This window comes from Leptidea sinapis, chromosome 28, assembly GCF_905404315.1.
Source record: "Leptidea sinapis chromosome 28, ilLepSina1.1, whole genome shotgun sequence".
Taxonomy (NCBI): Eukaryota; Metazoa; Arthropoda; class Insecta; order Lepidoptera; family Pieridae; genus Leptidea; species Leptidea sinapis.
This window is the reverse complement of record NC_066292.1, coordinates 11064384-11085109: the sequence shown is the minus strand read 5'-3', so window position 1 is coordinate 11085109 and position 20726 is coordinate 11064384. Positions and strand designations below refer to the sequence as shown.

Sequence of the window (20726 nt, the reverse complement as noted above, 5' to 3'; positions counted from 1 at the left end):
TTTTTTACTTAATTAAAGCAAGTATTCCGACAATTTTAACACAAAAAATATTAAGATGTGATATTTTCCAAAACCAGCCATTCTTTTTTAGTTTATGAAGAATATAATATAAGTTTGTTTGTAGATTACAGAATTGTAGAGACAACCAAGGAAAGGAAATTTTATTGAATTAGGCGTTACTTTGCGGAAATCCATAATATTATACAAATGATTAAGATCAGTCGAACTGATTTTGGCGAGACAACACGTCCTGAGGATGCCTCGTGTAGAGGCGAAACACGTGTCGAATTGTTTTAAAAACGAATATTGGCGGAATTAACACTTAAGAAAACTTAAATCATTTGTATAACCAAGGAAAGGTTAAGATAAGAAAATTAAAATAAACAAGATATAACAATAAAAATCACTTTATTAACCTAAATTTCTTTACAGCCGTAAACACGTCATCTGTAAACTCAACCGGCTTCTCAAAAGCTACAAAATGGCCACCTGTATCCAGATTGGTGATTCCTAACAGATTGTACTTCCTGCGCAGAATGAAGTCTGGTGTGTGGAAGATTTCGTGCTTAGTACGAAGACCCCAAGTTGGTACTGGTGTTGGAATTCTAGAAAAAATATTTCTAGATCATTTTTTTCAAACATGAAAACAGTTAATAACTTACTTTATAGTATACAAATTAAATTAATTTTTTACACGATGCGAGACTCGAACCCGCGCTCCTCGGATTCCGTCCGAGCGCTCTTACCAATTGAGCAATCAGCCAACGGTTCAAGTGACGCATCGACCGTAAATCTTGGAATGTCTTGTTCAACTCTTAGGTTGTTTTTATTTTGTAATGATTATTTGCCCAAATAACTTAAGGTTTCATAAATTGAATAGAATAGATAATAATAGAGTTTACCAAAGTGTGGGAGAGAGAAAAAGTATTTCAATGATCAAAATTGCTCACTTAGCATAACACCAGGTTGGTAATCTGTCAGTTTTTTTTAAATTTAGAATTAGTCCTAGATCTTTAGACGCGCTCAGGATAAAATTACCGGAAAGATTCTTTATGGATAAGTGAGCATAGCGGGAAGTTTTTCAGTAACGGGAAGTTAGACGGTAAACATAATCTTATTTAATACCTACAATAATATTTATTGTATTCAATACCAACAATGTCACTAATTGTTATGTTTAAAAGTGATAACCATCACTTCTGGGATTAATTACAAAAAAAAAAATTGAAAAAAAAAATTATGAACGATGCGGGATTCGAATCCGTGACCTCTAGCATTCCGTGTCGGAGAGGTTACGGCTATCACTTTGAAACAATATAAGAAATTGTGTACATTTACAAGAGCGACATCTCAAGTCAATTTCCTAATATGCAAATATTGGGGTTGAACAGGTTATCAACTGTAAAGTAGATCCTGTAGATGAAGCCACAATCTGAGAGTTGAACAAAGCATACAAAATTATATCAATGATACGTCACTCGAACGGTTGGCTCAGTTGGCAAGAGCGCTTTTACGGAACGTGAGTAGACGCGGCGGGTTTGAGTCCCGCATCGTTCATAAAATTTTGTTTTCAGTTTTATTTGTATAATAAACAATGTCATTTAAAAAGCATGTTTTTGTGAAAATACGAGTAAAATACTCACTCTTCTAAAATCCTGTCAACTTCACTCGCGAAACTCTCCTTATACAACCTCAAAGACGTGGTGATACTTCCAGTGCTCCAGTACAGCATCACGTTGTCGATCAGGTCAGTTTTGTTGAAGGAAGATAGACCGCCATCTTCCAAGAGTTTGTTGGATTGGTTAGTGAACACCAGAATCCGGTCTACGATGTATGCAGCAAGGCCGACAGGAGAATCTTGGAGAGCTATACCTAAAACAGACAATGGCGTATATACGTAATATATTACGTTTAACACTAAAGTGAGACCTAGACTAAATTATAAACGTTACTCTTAAATGATCCTTACATAGACAACAGTAGTAGGTACGAATAAGTTGAAATAATAAAAATTATGTCTCTGTTTTTTTGCACTCTGAGTGAACCCACAAAGATTGCAATGTGGGTTATATGTTATGATAATAATACATAATTATTAGATTAGATTCTTTAGTATTAATTTATGTATGTAAGATTAAGTGTATATAATTCGATAAGATACATAGGTTATTTTTTAATTTATGCTCATTTTCACTATAACTTAGTCTTCAATTCCTTCTGTGAGGAATTTGACAGGATTTTTACTCCAGTAACGGTGACAGTAAACAACAAACATTGTTTTAATGATTGGGCAAAATGGGTATCCACAAAAGTCGTAAACGCTTATATGACCTTTATTATGAGAAGCATTACAATAATAGTGAAGAATTTAAAATAAATGTAAAAAAATACTCCAAGCTCTTTAAAGTAGTTTGTCATGAAGCGAAAACACGTTTCATTGCAGATAAAATTAAAAACAGTAATAATAAAGTAAAAGCGATTTGGAGTGTAATTAACAAAGAAACTGGTAGATCGAATTGCCGTAACACCTCTATCTGTTTAAATATTAATAATCGCGTTATAAATTCGGAAATAGAAATTGCAAATGAATTTGATAAATACATCTCCGAAATCCCGATTGTCACGACCAAACACCTTAACTCTTCGCCAAAAGCAGCATATGATATGCTTAAATTACACGTACCAGTTTCTTCCACTGATTTGAAATTTAAGTATGTTACAGGTAGCGATATAATAAAAATCTTCAAATTAATTAACCTAAAAAATACAAAAGACCTATGGGGCCATTCGACTAATATTGTAAAATACATACTTGACATTATAGCACCTGAATTAGCAATAATATTTAATGAATGTATAGATGAGGGTGTATTCCCTGACCTCATGAAATACAGCAAAGTTATACCTTTGTTTAAATCGGGCAGTTATTTTGACGCTGATAATTTCAGACCTATTTCAGTGCTGCCTGCTGTTTTTAGTAAAATTTTTGAAAACTTTTGCTTCAACAGCTAAAAATGCATTTTTGTAAATTAATGAACAAAAATCTGTTTGGTTTCACTAGGGGCTTATCAACAATTAATGCGGGTACTAGACTCATTGAGCACATCTTTGACGCCTGAGAAGAGTCACAGGATGCATTGGGCATTTTTTGTGATTTGTCCAAAGCATTTAACTGCGTCCACCATGAAACTTTACTCCTAAAACTAAAACATTATGGAGTGAAAAATAGAGCCCTAAATCTGTTAAAATCATATTTAAGCGAAAGAGTTCAGATAGTCGATGTAAATGGCAAACGGTCTTCGGGTAAACCTGTGGGAATAGGTGTTCACAGGGTTCTATTCTCGGTCCTTTCTTGTTTCTTATATATATTAACGATCTACCGTTTGTGGTAGATGATAGCCATGAGATTGTATTATTTGCTGATGATACTTCACTTATTTTTAAAGTGAAGCGACGTGCGGATATTGATGACGAGGTAAACAATGCACTCTCAAAGATAGTGCATTGGTTTGAGACGAATAATCTGCACTTAAACAGTAAAAAAACAAAGTGTTTACGGTTCATTACACCAAACACAGCGGAGGTACAAACCAACGTACTTATAAATGACCAGAGATTGGAACTTGTGGACACTGCAGTCTTCTTGGGTATCATGTTAGATAAAAATCTTCAGTGGGGTCCACATATTGCCCATCTAGCAGATAGATTCAGCTCTGCGGCATATGCAGTTAGAAAGATAAGAGAGTACACGAATGTTGCGACCGCTAGATTAGTGTACTTTAGTTATTTTCACAGCATCATGACGTACGGTATATTACTATGGGGTCATGCTGCTGACATTGATATTGTGTTTGCACTGCAAAAGAGAGCTGTTCGTACTATATATCAGCTTGGTTATAGACAGTCTCTCAAAGAAAAATTTAAAGAATATTAATATTTTAATAAATATCATGACTGTTCATTGTCAGTACTTTTATGAAAATTTAATATATGTTCACAAAAATCGTTACCTTTTTGCTCTTAATAGTGATTTTCATTATTATAACACTAGAAATAATGGATTGCTTTTAACTAATTCTAGTAGGCTTCATAAGATACATAATAGCTTTAAAGGTAAATGTATACACTTCTACAATAAAGTCCCAGCCACTGTTCAAGCATTATCTATAAATAAATCAAAATGTTTTATAAAAAAATGGCTCTGTCGTAAATCCTATTACTCCACTGCTGAATATCTAAATGATCGGACAGCCTGGAACTAGATTGTGATTATTTTATAGCGATAGAAATGACCGTACAATATTGTATATTTTTATTGAAAAGAGCGCAAAAAAAAGAATGCTGGGAGAGTTTCTTGCGCCGCTTCTTCTCTCTCAGAGCGCCATTTGTTTCCGAAGCGGTAGTAATATCTAGTAGTATAAGAAATGACATCAAAAAGAATTCTAAAGGAATCATTTTTGTGAAAATAAATGCCTTTTTTACCTTTTTTAAATGTTACATTATTTTTTAACATGAATGTTTCACAAGCGCATTTGGAATAATCCTGTAAGGCTAGACGTAAGTGTTGAAAACAAATAAATAAAAAAAAAACTTTGACTTAAGGGCATACACTCTGAATAGATTGAAACGGCGTGGGCGTGACCTAAAATTATGTGTACGGCACTTGTTGATTTTATTAGGAATCATGAGGGTAGTTGTACGTGCTCCGCTAGCCGATGACACAGACCCCGCTTGGATTGACAAGCGGATTGTTTGTTTATCACCAAATGATACGTTCTGTACATACACATATGTACGTTTGTCTTGCTGTTGAAAAAACCAAAAACGTTATTTACTTTTATACATATATGCTCATCAATTTGGAGGAGTTCCCTTAGTGTTTCATAAATTCTATTATCAAATTTTTTTCTTAAATGCGATGGTGAAATTAAGAGATACCAACTTACCAACAGTATCAGGTTTTGTTGCCTGAATATGCATGTACCCGAATTCCTCCCAAAGATACTTAAACTTGTCTTTTAAAGGGTACATTGAATCTGTAATTTCCTTTGGCATCAAGCTAGGCCAAACACCACCAACCAGCCATGTTAACATGGAGATCTTTGAAAAATTAACTGGGAAACTTGTGTGGAAACCAAGCACTTGGTCTGGAAACAGGATCGCCATATGAGAGCCAATCGTGTGACCGAAATCACCACCTTGGACATAAAATTGTTTAAAGCCAATTCTTTGCATTAGATTTCTCATTACGATGGCTATTTGGTGTGGACTAAAACCAACCTTCACTGGACCCTGAAAAATGAGTAGCAGTATTAATGTTGATCGGTATTCTTACATTTAGAATTCCCATAGCTTTTTCTGAATCAGGCGACTACACAAAAGAGTCAAGAATTTATTCTAGCGCCGTGTAATATGTTTTCGATTTGTGATACTATAAATAAATAAACTGTATATATATTTTTGTGGAGTTAAGGTATAAAACAATACACTTCTAGAAAACTATATTTTAAAATCAATAATTGCGTTGTTTAGTAGTAAAACGGTATAGAACGCTGCAAATAGATTTGAAAAGAGCTAATTTCATATTTTGAATAATACAACCATCATAAAATATTATTAATAACCAGACCAAATAATGAAAATTGTGTGGTTTTCTGAAACCACGGTAAAAGTGAAACTTTTTTTCACATTATAGACATTTAACTAAAAGTTTTTGGAATAATATTCCATTAAGGGTATAAAAATCTCTTTATCAATCTTAATTTTATACTTGGAAAATTGGAATGATAATGGGAAATAGCGTGGAGCACTGGCACAAATGAGCAATAGTCTGTACACTATACGGTCAGCTGCTGCAAACTAAAGGCGCCGCCCGACCATCATGCGACATGCAACACACAGACGAAAAAGTTAAAGACGATGTTTCACTTTAAAAATCATTAGTATTTAAACTTAAAGCAAACCTTAAAAGTCTTTAAATTTTGATCCACATGAAAGCCATTATTCTCTAAAATACCTGTGAATAACAAAATCCTGGTAAACTCGGTACGACAACCTCAAACACGAAGTCGTATCCAGGCCTCGGTGACGTCAGTAATGGAATTGCTTCGTAGAAATCCTTAATTGAGCTTGGCCAACCATGCAGCAACAAAAGAGGGATAACCTGGTAAATTATAAGTGAGTTAGAATTGTGTATAATAATGGTGACAGATTTTGGATTCCTTTGCAGTATACAGTTTACCAGTGGGAGGCTCCTTTGCACAGGATGTCGGCTAGTTTATGGGTTACACAACGGCGCCTATTTCTGCCGTGAAGAAGTAATGTGTAAACATTACTGAGTTTCGGTCTGGAGGGCGCCGTAGCCAGTGAAATTACTGGGCAAATGAGACTTAACGTCTTACGTCTCAGGGTGACGAGCGCAATTGTAGTGCCGCTCAGAATTTTTGGGGTTTTTCATGAATCCTGAGCGGTACTGCATGCTAATGGGTAGGGCGTATCAATTACCATCAGCTGAACGTGCTTTGAATTACCCGTGAAAGCGCTCGTGTCGTGATGAAGATATAATGTCGTCACGCCACAGAAATCAATGACAACACGTAATATATATGGACGCGGTGATGATTATTGAGCTTTGACGTCAGATTTTCAGTTAACGTGGCCGATTGCATTATTATATACTTTTATTATCGACATAAAATTAAAATTATCCAACTCGGAAACACTTCCTATTATTGGTACACTTCCTAGTAATTATAGTGTAAATTTCATGTTATCTTGTATAGTATTGTAAATATAGCTATACGCATTGTTTTGTTTTAAAAAAAATTATATATTTTATTACAAGTGGACCCGACAGACGTTGTCCTGTACACACCTCTTAAATTTGAAAAATTGGTGCAGTAGTTATGATGAGTCCACTAACATACTCATGAGCAGGAGAATTATATTATATGGACGAAATTGAGAATCTAAACCAATCTCAAATTCACTGGAACACACAAAAAAATCATCAATGTCAGTCCAGCCGTTTAGGAGGAGTTCAGTTACAACAGACGCAAAAAATAAATATATATATATTAAGATATATCTTGAATATCTTTAAAATCTATAATATTTATATCAAAACTGTGGTATTTTTTAAATCCTTTTTTTTTGGTAAAAGTTTTTCTTTGATTCCTTTAGACTGGCATCATACCCATAATAAAACTGGAAAATGGCTGCAATTGCTATGAGCTGTAGTACAAATAATCATTAGTATTAGGACTCAATGTGAGTGAAGTTAAATCTTGTATTCAAAGTTAAAAGCTACAAACGTTAAATTTATTTAAAGGGTTGTCATATTTAATGAAAAGAGAATGAAATAAAGATAAAAATAAAGAAATTTTTACACTTCTAGGATTGTACTAAAATTTATGGTTTTTATGTGCTTAGAGTATTATCCCAGTAATGGAAACACTTAAAAATATCAAATTCTTTAGATTTGAAAGAGCAACGTTTTAAATTTATTTGCTAATATGCAAATATTGGGGCTGAGCCAATAATCGTTAAGTACACTTAAGCCATAACTTGAGTGTTCGTCAAACATACAAATATTTATGAATAATGTGGGTAACACCATACAACCCGTTGGGTTAAGAGCATTGGAGGCGTTATCTCAAGACGCACGGTGTGAATCCCGGATACTCCATTATTTTGGGTATACAATTGTTGAAGACAAAATGTTTTTATTGTAAAATAACGATATGTACCTAATGAAATTAGACTTATTGAGCTTTAATGAGAAGAAGTGGCAAGAAACTTATTGCCACTCCTTTAGATTAACATAGCAAACAAAAATAATCAAACGTCAAATACTCGATGACTTACTCGAGTAAGTCAAAAAATAAATATAAATTAATTAAATAAAAACAATTATTGGGTACCTACAGAAGACCCATCAGTCCGCTCACACTGCAAATAAATAAAGGTATAATGCGATTAATTGAGGTACCTTGACATTCTCCGCTGTTGGCTTAACGTGCACAAAATGTATATCCAACCCTTGGATAGTGGTCTTGAAATGATCAAACTTATTCAGATACTTTACTCGTTTCGGGTATTTATATTGGAATTGCCAATGGGCGAAAAGCTGCCCCAACGCGTCAGAGTTGATTCCATACTCTGCCGACTCCTCCAAACTCTTCAATCTGGTACTCCGGCGATACATTTCAAATTTTCTCCGGAGGTTTTCTTGCATCTAAAATATTTTTAAGATTATTTCATAATTTATATCACATTTTGTCCTGTTTTTATATATTCAATAATATAATATACACTGGCCTTCAAAAGTAAGTATCACACTTTTAAAATTGGGATAACGTTTTAAGTTCACAAGATATACTTTCGAAATAAAAAGGACTCCAAAGAGAATTTAATTTTGTACATAAAAACTTTATAGTCGGTAACCTTCTTATAAGGATTGGCTGAAAAAAAACTTCAAAAACAAAACCATTCCTTTTTCAAAGTGGACGTTTCTGAATTACAATTTTACCATTCACATTTTTCTTTCTGTTTTAAATTTTTTTCAAGATCGATGGGTCTTGTTTTAAAAATTTATGCTAAAAAGCACATAAAATTTATTTATCATGCCTCTTTCAGTTGAAGAATGTGCTAGGATCATGGCTTTTCTGGAACTAGGCATCAGTATGCGTCGCACTGCAAGAATGGTGGGTGTGACGGTACGAACAGTCCAGAAGGTAAAGCGAAGGTACGAAGAGACTGGACACCATCTGAGGAGACCTTGTAATGGCAGACCCAGGTGTACCAGTGCCCGAGAAGATCGTTATATTATTTCCACTGTGTTAAGAAATCGCCACCAAAATGCAGTTGAAGTCCAGCAACAGCTACTTAAGACCCGGAGGGACTACATTAGTGACAGTACAGTGAGAAGAAGACTTGCTGAAGCAAATTTGAAACCCCGAAGAGCAGCGAGCTGCCCAAAACTCGAGAGACAGCATCGAGTAGCCAGACTGCGATACGCCCGTGAACACATGCAGTGGGATGAAGAAGAATGGTCAAGAATTTTGTTTGTAGATGAGTCTCGATTCTCCCTTTACACTTCTGATGTAAGGCGAAGTGTTTACAGGCGACCTGGTGAGCGATACTTTCAAGCCTGCATCTCAGAATGAGTCAGTGTGGTGGAGGCAGTGTACAAGTATGGGCTGGCATATCTTCAGAAGGTCGCACAGAGCTAGTAGCCATAGAAAATGGCACCCTCACTGGGCAAAGATATGCTCAAGAGATTCTCAATGAGTATGCAGGGCCGTATTTAGCAAATATGGGTGATGGATCGATGCTGATGCATGGTAATTCCTGGCCACACACGGCTCATATTGTACAAAAGTATATTCAGGAGGTCAGTATCAGCGTGATGGCTTGGCCATCAAGAAGTCCTGATCTCAACCCGATTGAACACGCCTGGGATGAGCTTGGGAGGCTAGTCAGACCAACGCAGACCACCACCTACTACCCTCAGGGCACTAAAGCAGGCCCTGGTAGAAGAATGGGAGAATAACATCGGCTCGAAGCTGTAATCAAAGCTCGAGGAGGCAATACCAAAGTTTTAATTTGTTCAATGTATTTTGGTAACCTACTAGAATCACTTCTACAACAGCAACCTGTTTAGATAATATTTTTACAGATGTTACTATTACTAGTAACTCATAATTAATAATCTTCAGTCCGACCATAGTGGGCAACTTATAAAAGTAAATACAAGATTGGACAACGTCAGACCAAAGAAGGTGACGATTATACCAGTGACGGGTAGCCGTCTTGAGAGGTTTAGAAAAAATTTGGTAAATACGATACCATTATTTCACTGTGGTGAAACTGCTAATTTTCACTATAACTTAGTCTTAAATTCCTTCTGTGAGGAATTTGACAGGATTTTTACTCCAGTAACGGTGACAGTAAACAACAAACATTGTTTTAATGATTGGGCAAAATGGGTATCCACAAAAGTCGTAAACGCTTATATGACCTTTATTATGAGAAGCATTACAATAATAGTGAAGAATTTAAAATAAATGTAAAAAAATACTCCAAGCTCTTTAAAGTAGTTTGTCATGAAGCGAAAACACGTTTCATTGCAGATAAAATTAAAAACAGTAATAATAAAGTAAAAGTGACTTGGAGTGTAATTAACAATGAAACTGGTAGATCGAATTGCCGTAACACCTCTATCTGTTTAAATATTAATAATCGCGTTATAAATTCGGAAATAGAAATTGCAAACGAATTTGATAAATACTTCTCCGAAATCCCGATTGTCACGACCAAAGACCTTAACTCTTCGCCAAAAGCAGCATATGATATGCTTAAATTACACGTACCAGTATCTTCCACTGATTTGAAATTTAAGTATGTTACAGGTAGCGATATAATAAAAATCTTCAAATTAATTAACCTAAAAAATACAAAAGACCTATGGGGCCATTCGACTTATATTGTAAAATATATACTTGACATTATAGCACCTGAATTAGCAATAATATTTAATGAATGCATAGATGAGGGTGTGTTCCCTGACCTCATGAAATACAGCAAAGTTATACCTTTGTTTAAATCGGGCAGTTCTTTTGACCCTGCTAATTTCAGACCTATTTCAGTGCGGCCTTGTTTTTAGTAAAATTTTTGAGAAACTTTTGTTTCAACAGCTACAAATGCATTTTTGTAAATTAATGAACAAAAATCAGTTTGGTTTCACTAGGGGCTTATCAACAATTAATGCGGGTACTAGACTCATTGAGCACATCTTTGACGCCTGGGAAGAGTCACAGGATGCATTGGGCATTTTTTGTGATTTGTCCAAAGCATTTGACTGCGTCCACCATGAAACTTTACTCCTAAAACTAAAACATTATGGAGTGAAAAATAGAGCCCTAAATCTGTTAATATTTAAGCGAAAGAGTTCAGATAGTATCGACTATCTGAACTCTTTCGTTTCATTAACATCGGTAAATGGCAAACGGTCTTCGGGTAAACCTGTGGGAATAGGTGTTCCACAGGGTTCTATTCTCGATCCTTTCTTGTTTCTTATATATATTAACGATCTACCGTTTGTAGTAGATGATAGCCATGAGATTGTATTGTTTGCTGATGATACTTCACTTATTTTTAAAGTGAAGCGACGTGCGGATATTGATGACGAGGTAAACAATGCACTCTCAAAGATAGTGCGTTGGTTTGAGACGAATAACGAATAACTTAAACAGTAAAAAAACAAAGTGCATACGGTTCATTACACCAAACACAGCGGAGGTACAAACCAACGTACATAAATGACCAGAGATTGGAACTTGTGGACACTACGGTCTTCTTGGGTATCACGTTAGACAAAAAGCTTCAGTGGGGTCCACATATTACCCATCTAGCAGATAGACTCAGCTCTGCGGCATATGCAGTTAGAATGATTAGAGAGTACATGAATGTTGCGACCGCTAGATTAGTGTACTTTAGTTATTTTCACAGCATCATGACGTACGGTATATTACTATGGGGTCATGCTGCTGACATTGATATAGTGTTTGCACTGCAAAAGAAAGCTGTTCGTGCTATATATCAGCTTGGTTAAAGACAGTCTCTCAAAGAAATATTTAGAGAAATAAATATCATGACTGTTCATTGTCAGTACATTTATGAAAATTTAATATATGTTCACAAAAATCGTCACCTTTTTGCTCTTAATGGTGATTTTCATTATTATAACACTAGAAATAAGTGATTGCTTGAAACTAATTCTAGTAGGCTTCATAAGATACTGTTGCGTAGCAACGCTGCAACGTAAATGACGAGAGTGTCAAACTTCAAGACATTGATAATTTCAACAGCTCCGTCAGCAATACTCGTAGCTTTGACGTAAAAGTGTTTGCTTTAGACGCTGTAGACCCGGGTTCGATACACCTACCAGTGTATGGAATTTTTTGGGTTTTGTAAAATTAATGGAAATTTCTAGTAAGTTCAGGATCAAATCAAACAGAAAAAAAGAGATGGAAAATGTGTAAGCAGGATAAAAATTGTTAAAAGAATTTTCTAGTACAATTTAAATTTAAAGATGGAATGGGAGAATCATTTTAAAAATAGAACAGATCCGGAGGTATATAAGCCGTACTAAGCGTGGCCTACGGCAGTTCTAGTTCTGACTCGAAAGTGTAAAGAAGAAGAAAAGAAGAAATAGTGAAAAGTGGAAGTGTTCCAAGAAGAAGATAGAAGAGACTTAGTGTTTGGTGCGGTGTGACGCGTTGAAGGTACCGCCGCCCACAAGAGGAACAGCGGCAGACCGGCGTAGTGCAAGTTCGAAAAAAAAGTGAACGCAAATAAAGACTCGTTCCTATAAGCGGAGTATTATTTCCAATCCCTGACCCACCCCCCGTGTCAATTGGTGTCAGAAGTGGGATTGGAAAGATGCGATTAGTGCCCAGGAACGAGAAGGGAGTGACCACGCGAGCGGGAGCAGATCCCGCGGCCGAGGACGAGTCACAAGACGCATCCGGCTCTGGACTCAGTGCGACCGTGTCAGCACCGCAGGCTCCTGCCGTAGACATCAGCGCGCTCATGCAGCAGATGGCCGCTATGATGCAAGAGCAAGCGCGCCGACAGGAGGAGCAAGCGCGTCGACAGGAGGAACAAGCGCGCCGGCAGGAAGAGCAGCGCGCCGACAGGAAGAACAGCTACAGGGCTTGAAAGAGGAACAAGCACGCCGACAGGAGCAGCAGCTGCGAGACCTGCATGAAGGCCTCTCCAAAGACATTTTATCCGTTGTGCAGAAAAACTCTGCCCGGATTGAAAGCGTGGAAAAGAAGATGGACGAAGTTGAAGAAAACTTTCAACGTAAGATGGGAGAGATGGAATCAACCATTCATCAGCTCAGTGGAAGGGTCGTGTGTCCTTCAACCAACACAGGAGTTACCTGCGGAACCACATCGACCAGAAATTTAAAAGTACTTCCCTACGACGGCAAGTCTTCCTGGGCTGCCTTCAAGCTACAATTGGAGACGGTCAGAAGAGCCTGCGGTTGGAGTGACCAAGACGCGCACTCTGCCCTCACATTGGCTCTCCGTGACAATTCACTCTCCGTATTGGAAGCACTCGGCGCTGGTAAGAAGGAAATGACTTACACAGACCTTATTGACGCGTTGGAGGCACGTTATGGCGATAAACACCTTGAGCATGTGTATCGGGCGCAACTTAAGGACCGCAGTCAAAGGGCCAACGAAATTCTGCAGCAATAGTCTGTGGAAGCTGAGAAGCTAGTACGTAAAGCATATCAGTCATCACCAGCTGCAATAGAAGAAATGTTGCTCCAAGTGTTCATCGATGGAATACGGGTATGATGGTATACGCCAAAGTAAGAGCAGCTGTACGATTGAGTCATCATACTTGCTTGAAGAAAGCGGTGGCACATGCGTTGGAAGTAGAAACGGTGCGCCACAATTCTTAGGCGTTGAGACTCCGTGAAATTGTACCAGCAGATTCCAGCCGAATGCGAGATTACAACCCGGTATGCTACGGCTGTTGGGAGCGAGGACACCTCAGGAGCACTTGCCCCAGACGTGAGCGCATAACGCGAGATAGGAAGGAAGCGACAATCTCAACGTCACCACTGGAGCAACAGGAAAAGGCCAGAGCAGTGGGGTGGGCGCTGGCCGGTAAAAGGAAAGCCAAAAGGATCTTCGTGAAGCAAGCATGTGACGGAAACACTTTGGTTATAGAAGGAATGATAAATGGAAAATCTTGCCGTTTCACTTTGGATACGGGAGCCTCACGTGCAGTCGTTTGCCAAAGAAGACTAGAGAGCATCGGAAGACGACATATGCGAGAAAATGTAAACTTAACACTGACAACAGCTACAGGCCAGCGCATACCAGTCCAGGGAGAGAAGGTCATAGCTATGAAACTCGGGGATACGTTGTACTGGCAAGAAGTGGTAATCGCGGATATCATAGATAACTGTATCATTGGGTTGGATTTTCTTCGATATCATCAGTGTACCATTAACATGAAACATGGTGTATTGAAGCATGGAGATGAAGAAATTCCAATAAAAGGCGGAATTTTTGGAAAAGTGCTGTGCTTGAGGGACAATACCTTAAATCCGAGGTCGCAGACTTTAGTCCCGGTAGTCCTGCCAAGGGATGACAGAGGAAGATCCTGTAATTGCGCTATAATTGAAAGAGAGATATCGGAAACGACATGGATCCCAGCCAGGACTGTTGTGGGAAACTCCCAAATTGCGATGGTTCCCGTGTTTAATCCTCATGAAGAGAAGCAAATCGTTAGGAAGGGGACAGTGAACGGAGCTTGTGAGGTAATAGCTTGGTTAAGAAAGTGTGAAGAAGGGAGGAAGACCTTAGCTGCAAGCCAGGATGTGAACATACAGAAACTTTTGGATGGCTGTAAGGACAATCTTACCAAGCTACAATTAATAAAAGCGAGAAATTTCCTGTTACGCTACGCCAGGATATTATCGAAGAACGACGGAGACATCGGAAGAACTGGTTTGGTGAATCACAAGATCGACACAGGAGACACCATTCCGATACGGCAGAGACCAAGACGTATTCCATTTGCACGCAAACAAGAAGTGGAAGACATGATTCGGGATATGAAAGAAAATGGTGTAATAGAACCGTCGTCGAGTCCATGGTGTTCTCCAGTGGTTCTGGTGAAGAAGAAGGATGGATCAACTAGATTTTGTGTGGACTATCGGATTGTTGCGCTGCAACGTAAATGACGAGAGTGTCAAACTTCAAGACATTGATAATTTCAACAGCTCCGTCAGCAATACTCGTAGCTTTGGCGTAAAAGTGTTTACTTTAAACGCTGTAGTCCCGGGTTCGATACACCTACCAGTGTATGGAATTTTTTGGGTTTTGTAAAATTAATGGAAATTTCTAGTAAGTTCAGGATCAAATCGAACAGAAAAAAAGGGATGGATAATGTGTAAGCAGGATAAAAATAGTTAAAAGAATTTTCTAGTACAATTTAAATTTAAAGATGGAATAGGAGAATCATTTTAAAAATAGAACAGATCCGGGGGTATATAAGCCGTACTAAGCGTGGCCTACGGCAGTTCGAGTTCTGACTCGAAAGTGTAAAGAAGAAGAAGAAAAGAAGAAATAGTGAAAAGTGGAAGTGTTCCAAGAAGAAGATAGAAGAGACTTAGTGTTTGGTGCGGTGTGACGCGTTGAAGGTACCGCCGCCCACAAGAGGAACAGCGGCAGACCGGCGTAGTGCAAGTTCGAAAAAAAAGTGAACGCAAATAAAGACTCGTTCCTATAAGCGGAGTATTATTTCCAATCCCTGACCCACCCCCCGTGTCAATACATAATAGCTTTAAGGGTAAATGTATACACTTCTACAATAAAGTCCCAGCCACTGTTCAGGCATTATCTATAAATAAATTTAAATGTTTTATAAAAAAATGGCTCTGTCGTAAATCCTCTCCACTGCTGAATATCTAAATGTTCGGACAGCCTGGGACTAGATTGTGTTTATCTAATAGCGATAGAAATGACTGTACAATATTGTATATTTTTATTGAAAAGAGCGCAAAAAAAAAGAATGCTGGGAGAGTTTCTTGCGCCGCTTCTTCTCTCTCAGAGCGCCATTTGTTTCCGAAGCGGTAGTAGTATCTAGTAGTATAAGAAATGACATCAAAAAGAATTCTAATTCAATGTAATCAATCAATCTAATGGAATCAATTTTGAGAAAATAAATGCCTTTTATGCCTTTTACCAGTTATTAAAAATTAAATAACATGTAATACATTTAAGTTGAATTTTTTTACACTAAACTAAAAATGTCTATTTTCATTGTTTTATATTTTTAAGTTAAAATGTTACTAATGTATAATTTAAGTTTCTAAGAATTAAAGCCTATAAAATTTGTAACAAAACGTTTTTAATCTTAAATCCCTACCTTCTATAGTTAAGAAAAAAAAATTAATTTGAAAAGTGTGATACTTACTTTTGCAGGCCAGTGTATTATATTATTATTAAATTAAATATTTAGTATTATATTATATTAAATATTTATTTTTTATGAAATTGAAGAAATACCTTCAAAGATAGCTTTTACCTAAACTAACAAAAATTATTTATTAATATTTATACTAATAATAAAGATATATAACACACGGACTAGTAAAAAAAGAAGGACTCCGCGCCGTGTTATTAGCAAGTGAAGCACCCTTATGGAAGTGTGTGTGAGGTTATGGGGTATACCAGTTACACAATTTTTTCTCCCTTAAATAATCATATACCCACAAATACTTTTATAGTATTGTTTTTACACTTCTTTACAACGCACGACGGCATTATTAAAGTATTTTATTGCGACGCAAACTGATCTGCCACAGACGATGGCAAATCTCATAATGGCGGCCGATCGGCTTGTATTAGTGTAAGTGTATGCGTGGGGCTATGTATTTACACGTTTACCGGCATGTTTTGTTGCCTCGATGTTATGTAAGGTGACACGGAGTTATTTTTGTTTTGTCGTCCGTGATATAATATTTACTTTTTTCTGGTGTCTGAGATTGCGGGCCGTTAGATTATTTATAAAGTTACCCTCACCCCCGTAGACTTTGGTTACGTGTCACTCTGTCCAATGATTCGGATTTTTATTACATTTTAATGGCTTTGGTTAAGCAACTCAAAATCTCTTTTTAAAGTCGATTAAGTAACAGGCATATTGGTATTCGATTTCTAGATTTAGCGTTTCGTGTTGATGTACAAGATCATTTTACTATTATAGGCTCTACTATTATAGGCATAAAAATATCAATTATTTACAAAAATAAATTTGCAACTTTAGTGTATTAGTTTACTTACAGCATCAGAAAATACTATTTTATACGGTCTAATGGTTGTATCAACTTTGGTAGTATTTGGACCCCACCAGACATCATAATCCAAGTTGGGTATCTCTGGTATACTCAGGAATTTGTTGTAAAATTGAAAAGCTACCAGCGATAAAGTGACTGCTGCTATTGGTGTAAGGATGAGAAGACATGCCTGCAAAATACCAAAGGGTAACTAATAAAAATTTATTTCTTAAAAAAAGATAAGCTTACATGGTTACTAATTGTGAGGTACAAAGTTTACTCTTTGTCTGTGATACTAATGTTTTTAATATTTTTTTATTTATTTTTATTATTAGATTACCATATATTATTAACCAAACCCAAATTTCAAGTCAAACTAATTTGTCAAAAGCCAAATTAAATAAACTTGAGCGTTAAACATTTATTTTATGAAAATAAGGGACGAGACGAGCAGGTCGGTCAAGTGATGTCTATAACAATGCAGTGCCGCTTAGGAAAAACCCAAAAATGTCTGAGCAGCACTACAATTGCGCTCGTAACCTTGAGGCATGTGATGTTAAGTCTTATTTGCCCAGTTATTTCATTAGCTACGGCGCCTTACAGACCGAAACACAATAATGCTTACACATTCCTGCTTCACGGCAGAAATAGGCACCCTTGTGGTACCCAAAAACCCAAGAAAACAACGACTATATTGTTAATAGTAGGCATTTAATATCAATTTTCAACCAATAGGTTCATCATTATCATCATCTACCAGAAAACGTCCACTGTTGGACAAAGGCCTCCCCCAAAGATCTCCATGACGATTGATCCTGCGCTGCCCTCATCCTACGTATCCCGGCGATCTTGACCAGATCGTCGGTCCATCTTGTGGGAGGCTTACCAACATTGCGTCTTCCCTTACATGGTCGCCATTCGAGGACTTTATTGCCCCAAGGGCCATCTGTCTTCCGAGCGACCATGAGCTTTCCCATAAGGCCCATAGTTAGCGACCACGTCTGCTAAACACGCATAATGTAAAGCCAACTCTTACAGGTCGAGAAAGAGTTGCTCAAGCTGAATGGAGAGCGAAATTTTGCGGGCTTTTCGACAATAGACAGCGCAATACAAAAAATAGTCAATTTTAAACGAAATACCTAATATTTTTGAAGTGTAAAAATCATTAGGCGAGTTGGGTATATTTTGAGATATTTTATTATCAAACTAAACTAACCTAACTAAACTTTACTGAAAACTATAAAATTTAATTTTTGTAGTATAACTACTTTAGGCGCGACTAGATTGACTCAGATAATTTTTCGTCGTTTTCGTTATAGTCTATTTAGACAGTTTACGTTATTTAAAATCAAAAACTATATATAGAATATTTTATTGTCTTATTGCCGTAAGAGTTGAATGTATACGTAACTTTTTGATATTATTTTTGAGGGATTAACATTAGGTGTTCCGAATAATTCCCCTAAATATTGATCAAATATTAGTTAAAATACTATTTTAAAGATAATTATTTGTTTTGATCTTTTTTTGAATGTATACGAAACAGTCTTCGTTAATTTCAAAGTGGTCTCAAATTGATACAAAATGACGTCACAGTGACAACCACTAGCCTTGACCAATGAATGAGTTGCTGTCCCTAACATTAACTAATGGTGACATTGCTGCTTGTAGCGGTGATTTATGATTGTGTTGCTGTCAGTACAAGGAATAGTGTCACTTGAGCCGGTTGCGGGTAGTGTAACTAAACTCATACAGCCACTGGCTACTTCTATACCAAACGATAATTAACCAAATTGAAATATATATTTAAATTGTGAATAATACTAGAAATTAAAGTTCTTTTGAATGTACGAAAGACTCATCGTGAATGTCAAGGTGGTCTTTGATTGGTACAAAATAACGTCACAGGGACAACCACTCGCCTTGACCAATGAATGAGTTGCTGTCCCTAACATTAACCAATGGCGACATTGCTGTTTGTAGCGGTGGTTCTATACCAAACGATATTTAACCAAACAGAAAGTTTTAATTTATATTTAACTTCTTATTACTTACAGCAATTGATCCAGAGCTATTGGCTTTCTCATTCTTATCTTTAGATTTCGCGTCACTATTTTTATTCACTTTTTTCTTGGGTGCCATTTCGAACTGTTGACATAACACTAAATCATTACATATACGTTATCGCTCTTTATCATCGGATTTATTTGGGGTTATCTACAAACCACGTGTCGATATGTAATTGTGAGTATTTATTGAATTATCTTACAAGTATTATAAATTAACACGTTATCTTGTGCTCCTGTCTCCACGCTTAGAATGTATACACAAGGTTTCATAGCAACAATCATTTCTTACAACCTACAATATCAATATGGCAATAAAACAAAAATGTATTTTTTTTCCAAAATGACCGGGTTCGATTCCCGAGTCGTGTATGATTTTTTTTTGAAAATCTATGAATGCAGTTTTTGTTTTCTCTAAAATCGATATCGTGGTTCCTTAGACGATATTCTTCTATCTCTTATATATTTTGAAATCCCCATACTGACCGGTTTGGGTGGGCCACCCTGTATACAAAACAATATCATCTAGGTCTTTTGCGTATAAGCCTTACTTCTTGGCAGCTGATGATTACACTAAGGAGGAAAGTACATCAAAACCGCATTAGCAGTGCGATGTTGGAGGTTCGGTTATACATGAGTCATTTTCACTTTTTTTATGAAAATAAGGGACGAGACGAGCAGGTCGTTTAGCTGATGGTAATTGATACGCGCTGCCCATTACAATGCAGTGCCGCTCAAGATTTTTGAAAAACCCAAAAATTCAACTGCGCTCGTCACCTTGAGACATAAGATGTCATGTCTCATTTGCCCAGTAATTTCACTAGCTACGGCGACTACACACACAATGAGGTAGGACGTTGGTAACCTTGGCGTTGCGTAGAGACGTCGCTTCATTGAGTGTCTTCTACCGCATTTATCACGGGGAGTGTTCCGAAGAGCTGTTTCTCCTGATTCCTGCCGCCGAATTTCACCTTCGCACGATACGCCACAAATTAGGATTTCATCCCCACCATCTGGATGTGTGGCGGTCCTCCACGGTGCGGTTTTCAAGGAGCTTTCTTCCACGTACTACAAAGCTGTGGAATGAGCAGCAGTGTTTCGGGACGATACGATATGGGTACCTTGAAAAAAAGTGCGTACACTTTCCTTAAAGACCGGCAACGCTGTTGTGATTCCTCTGGTGTTGCAAGAGAATGTGGCTGGGTGATGATCACTTGGAACCAGGTGAACCGTACGCTCGTTTGTCCTCAATTTCCATACAAAAAATGAAACGACGTCTCTACGCATCACAATCTTAGCTAACTAAACTTAGTAACATAGTGAAAATAATCTGAGCAAAGTTGTTATTTTGATAAGAATAATCAAAACCAATTTCTTAGACAAACCATTATTTTATACAAACAATAGCTGAAATTGTGGATTACCAATTCTATTACTGGAAATTTCCTCAATTCAATAAACTGTAGAAATAATTATTGAACAAGAATCGCTTACAACATCTTTCGGATCCGTTGAATCTTCATCCATTATCGAGATTAATGCGAGGGTGTCTTTCCAATAAAGCCCGCGTTCCACACCAGTGCTTTAAAATCATGTCTTTAAAATAATGAAGCTATTTTTATCGCCTTGTTATAAACTTCTGCTGTTTCAAAAAAACAAAATGGTGGTCGTAAAAAGAAGACATGGCGAAATATTTTTCAGAAAACCAACTTTGTAATTATTTTAATGAACAAAACCATTTTTTTTTCCATTGAGTACCATTTTCTGCCTTAAATTCATAATGTGCAATAATT

General features: G+C 36.9%; 1 protein-coding gene across 1 annotated transcript; it reads right to left on the bottom strand.

Annotated features, from left to right (window-relative positions):
* Nucleotides 1-391: 391 nt before the first annotated feature.
* On the bottom strand, nt 392-19057 carry LOC126973118 (juvenile hormone epoxide hydrolase-like). The gene is made up of 7 exons (XM_050820261.1): nt 18923-19057; nt 16875-17057; nt 7991-8236; nt 6017-6163; nt 4947-5292; nt 1644-1872; nt 392-605 (listed from the first exon to the last, which is right to left on the bottom strand). Exons 1-7 carry the CDS (start codon nt 19007-19009, stop codon nt 404-406), a joined length of 1440 nt encoding a protein of 479 aa, XP_050676218.1. The 5' UTR covers nt 19010-19057; the 3' UTR covers nt 392-403.
* Between the last annotated feature and the right edge of the window lie 1669 nt (nt 19058-20726).

What these genes read in the sequence shown, in the direction of transcription:
- LOC126973118 (XM_050820261.1), bottom strand. Translation starts at nt 19,009, where the DNA reads ATGGCACCCAAGAAAAAAGTGAATAAAAATAGTGACGCGAAATCTAAA. An exon ending in AAATAGTATTTTCTGATGCT is followed by an intron (nt 8,237 to 16,874) that starts GTAAGTAAACTA and finishes AAAATATTTTAG; the next exon opens with ATGCAAGAAAACCTCCGGAG. An exon ending in AACAAAACCTGATACTGTTG is followed by an intron (nt 1,873 to 4,946) that starts GTAAGTTGGTAT and finishes TGTCTGTTTTAG; the next exon opens with GTATAGCTCTCCAAGATTCT.